Source organism: Ipomoea nil, unplaced genomic scaffold (assembly GCF_001879475.1).
Source record: "Ipomoea nil cultivar Tokyo-kokei standard unplaced genomic scaffold, Asagao_1.1 scaffold2791, whole genome shotgun sequence".
Lineage (NCBI taxonomy): Eukaryota > Viridiplantae > Streptophyta > Magnoliopsida > Solanales > Convolvulaceae > Ipomoea > Ipomoea nil.
Genome location: NW_017619219.1, coordinates 2,358,612 through 2,361,330, shown reverse-complemented (window position 1 = coordinate 2,361,330; position 2,719 = coordinate 2,358,612). Strand labels below are relative to the sequence as shown.

The 2,719-nt window shown below is 38.2% G+C and overlaps 1 protein-coding gene across 1 annotated transcript; it reads left to right on the top strand.

Moving 5' to 3' along the window:
• The first annotated feature begins 219 nt into the window (after positions 1-219).
• LOC109157637 lies at positions 220-2,481 on the top strand. Its single transcript, XM_019305489.1, has one exon. The coding sequence runs from the start codon at positions 220-222 to the stop codon at positions 2,479-2,481; it is 2,262 nt and encodes a 753-aa protein (XP_019161034.1).
• The last annotated feature ends 238 nt before the right edge of the window (positions 2,482-2,719 follow it).

The window sequence follows — 2,719 nt, the reverse complement described above, 5'->3', positions numbered from 1 at the left end:
CGGCTTGTCATTTGAGGAGAAGCCGGCAATCTGGCCTCTCCGTCCAGCTGGACGGAGAGGCCAACTGGCCAACGTGTATAAACTACGTATATGAATGAATGTTGGTCGAATATAAGCCAATGCACTGGTTGTCCACCTGGCCTTCATATATATTTACCTTCATATTCCATCTATGGTAGTTAAACTACAGGCCGGAGTTGAAAGCTTAGTTTAATCAAAATGAGTTACTACCAACTGGCAGATAGTCCTTTAGCTTTAGGTAACGAAAATATGGGGGATAATAATGATTCTCCGATGCCAATTATAGGCGTTTATGTAGCAGCTGCTTCTCTTGCATGTTCCTTTGCAATGTTCTTAAACTCATGTTTAACCTTCATTAACTCGTTTCCCAAGTTTAATCTCCGCTTCTCCCGCAATTTCTTCCCTCTCAATGCAACTTGGTTGACACTATTAGCTGTGGCTACCAAGCCGGTAGCTGATCTCACAACTCCCAAGTTGTCTTACCAAGATAATCAGGCAAAAATTATGAACACGGTTTTCTTAACTGTGGCAATGGGTAATTTTTTCACCTCTCTGGGCTCTATGAATAACGCAGATATTGTAACCAACCTCACGGCTTTGAGCATATTGGTGATCACCGTGGTTGTCGATTTATACATCCAACTACGTTTCCATGTGTTTGATACCCCATCCTCTTTGGTAATCATCATCCAAATTGCTTTGTTGTTCTCCACGTGGATAACAATTGTGAGTTCGGCTCTAGCCGTTCCAGCGATTAAGAAACGCGCAGAATCAAAGTATCAGAAGCTAGCTTCAGATGAGAGGCAGATGAAAGCTGGGCAACAACATTATAGAGTTGAAGAGCTTAGATTGAGCATTACAAAGTATTGGGTGATGGCAGCATCTGGTAGCCCCCAGCTTCTGATGAAAAGGTTGGTCACCTTCGTTTATACCAATATCATCTGCCTATTTTCTGCCCTTATTGCATTTCTAGCACTTTTTAGTTATGGGATGGTGAACGATTATAACTCGATTTATATTCAAATTCATTCTGAATATAAGTGGTCGGTCGACTTGATTTTACTTTCACAATATTATGTCACGTTACCAACTGTAGTCATAGCTACAATCTTCATGATTAGTGTGGTTGGTTACAAGTATGAGAACAATGGGATCAGAATCAGTAGAGAAGAAGTCACAATTGAGTCCTATTGGACTGAAAAATTGGTTGAGTGGAGGCAGCGATCAATACCTATAAAGTTTAAGAGATGCACACTCAGAAAACTTATTCATAGCATCAAATCTTTGATCTTGAATTTCTGCATACTAATTCAGATTGTGAATGTAATGTGGTGTAAATTTTGTAGTGTTATCTCTTTTTACTTGGTGCTTCCATTACTACTTTTAGTTAATCCTTTAGGCAAATTAATTAATCATTATTTAGGCCAATTGTTCCGCAAAAAGAAAGTTTCAGAGGTAGATCTCAATTGCTTTGTAATACTACTTGAAGGAGAAAAGCAATTCCCAAAAAAATTATTGAGAGGGATTATTAATAGGGTGGATAAACTTGTTGAGATGGGTAAGAAGCAACGGCCACACAACCTGTTTAATCTTCTTAATCAAAGTTTCTCATTTGGTGGCGTGGTACAATTTGATAGCAATCGAGTTCCAAGTCTATTGTCTGGTGAACCTCTTAATTGTTGGACACTTCCGGTGGTGACACTAACAAGCATCGCCATTGCAATTCCAAACATCGCAAGTCGGCATGTTGATTGGTTGGTAAGCAGTGCTAATGAAGGCCTCCGCTATGCAAGCCTCATAGATGTCTTGGATGGGAAATGTGGGTTGAAAAGTAGTATTAAAAATGCAGCAGATGTTGTGTGGGTGGGAGTTGAGCTTCATAGGAAGTGGTTAGACATGGATCTTAAAAGAAAAACTGGAGAAATAAGTTCTGTTAAGGACATTATTCAAGATCTTACTAATGTATCTGAAAGGATTGTTATGGAGTTTAGCTCTAAAGAGAACAGAATGATAGTGGAAAATCCACTCTATTGGCCTGCGAATGTTTTAGCTGCAAATTCAATGTACAGAATTACTCGAACCATTCTGCTATACTATGAAGATGGTGAGTGCCAAGGTGAAGAGTTGTTTAGGATGTTAATTTGCATGATTGCAGATATATTGGCGGCTTGTCTTACCAATTTGCCTCATATGATATATACTAAGTGCATAAGCAATGCAATTGAGGAAAGGCTAAAAAGTGTTCGAGCTGCCGCTATCATTTTTGGTGAAACAGAAGATATTCTAAAAATTTTTGAAGAGCGTAAACTTTCAAACGTTGGTCCCAGTCAACCATTATGCATTGATGAATGGCGTGGATGGATTGAGCAACAAGCAGCATTAGTTTCATCTTCTGCAACAAGCAATGGAGCATCATCTGTAGAGTCCAATGAGCATGTGGTTATTAAAATGCAGGCTTGATTTATATGTACTTTCTTAATTACACGTTACTTCAAATGTAGATTATATTTGATCTGTTTGTGTGGTTTTATTATGTAAGACGGGACATGTCAACTTAATTTTCGTTTAGAGTCAATTTATAATGTAAGTAATATTATATGTTGTAGTCATCCTCTATCAATACAACAAGGCCTCCATTTCTACATATATATATCATTATACTACAAGAATTGACTAGATCATGATGATTGCATATCAT

Bases quoted from the DNA above. Each gene is read 5' to 3' on its own strand.
- LOC109157637 (XM_019305489.1), top strand. From the start codon at position 220: ATGAGTTACTACCAACTGGCAGATAGTCCTTTAGCTTTAGGTAACGAA.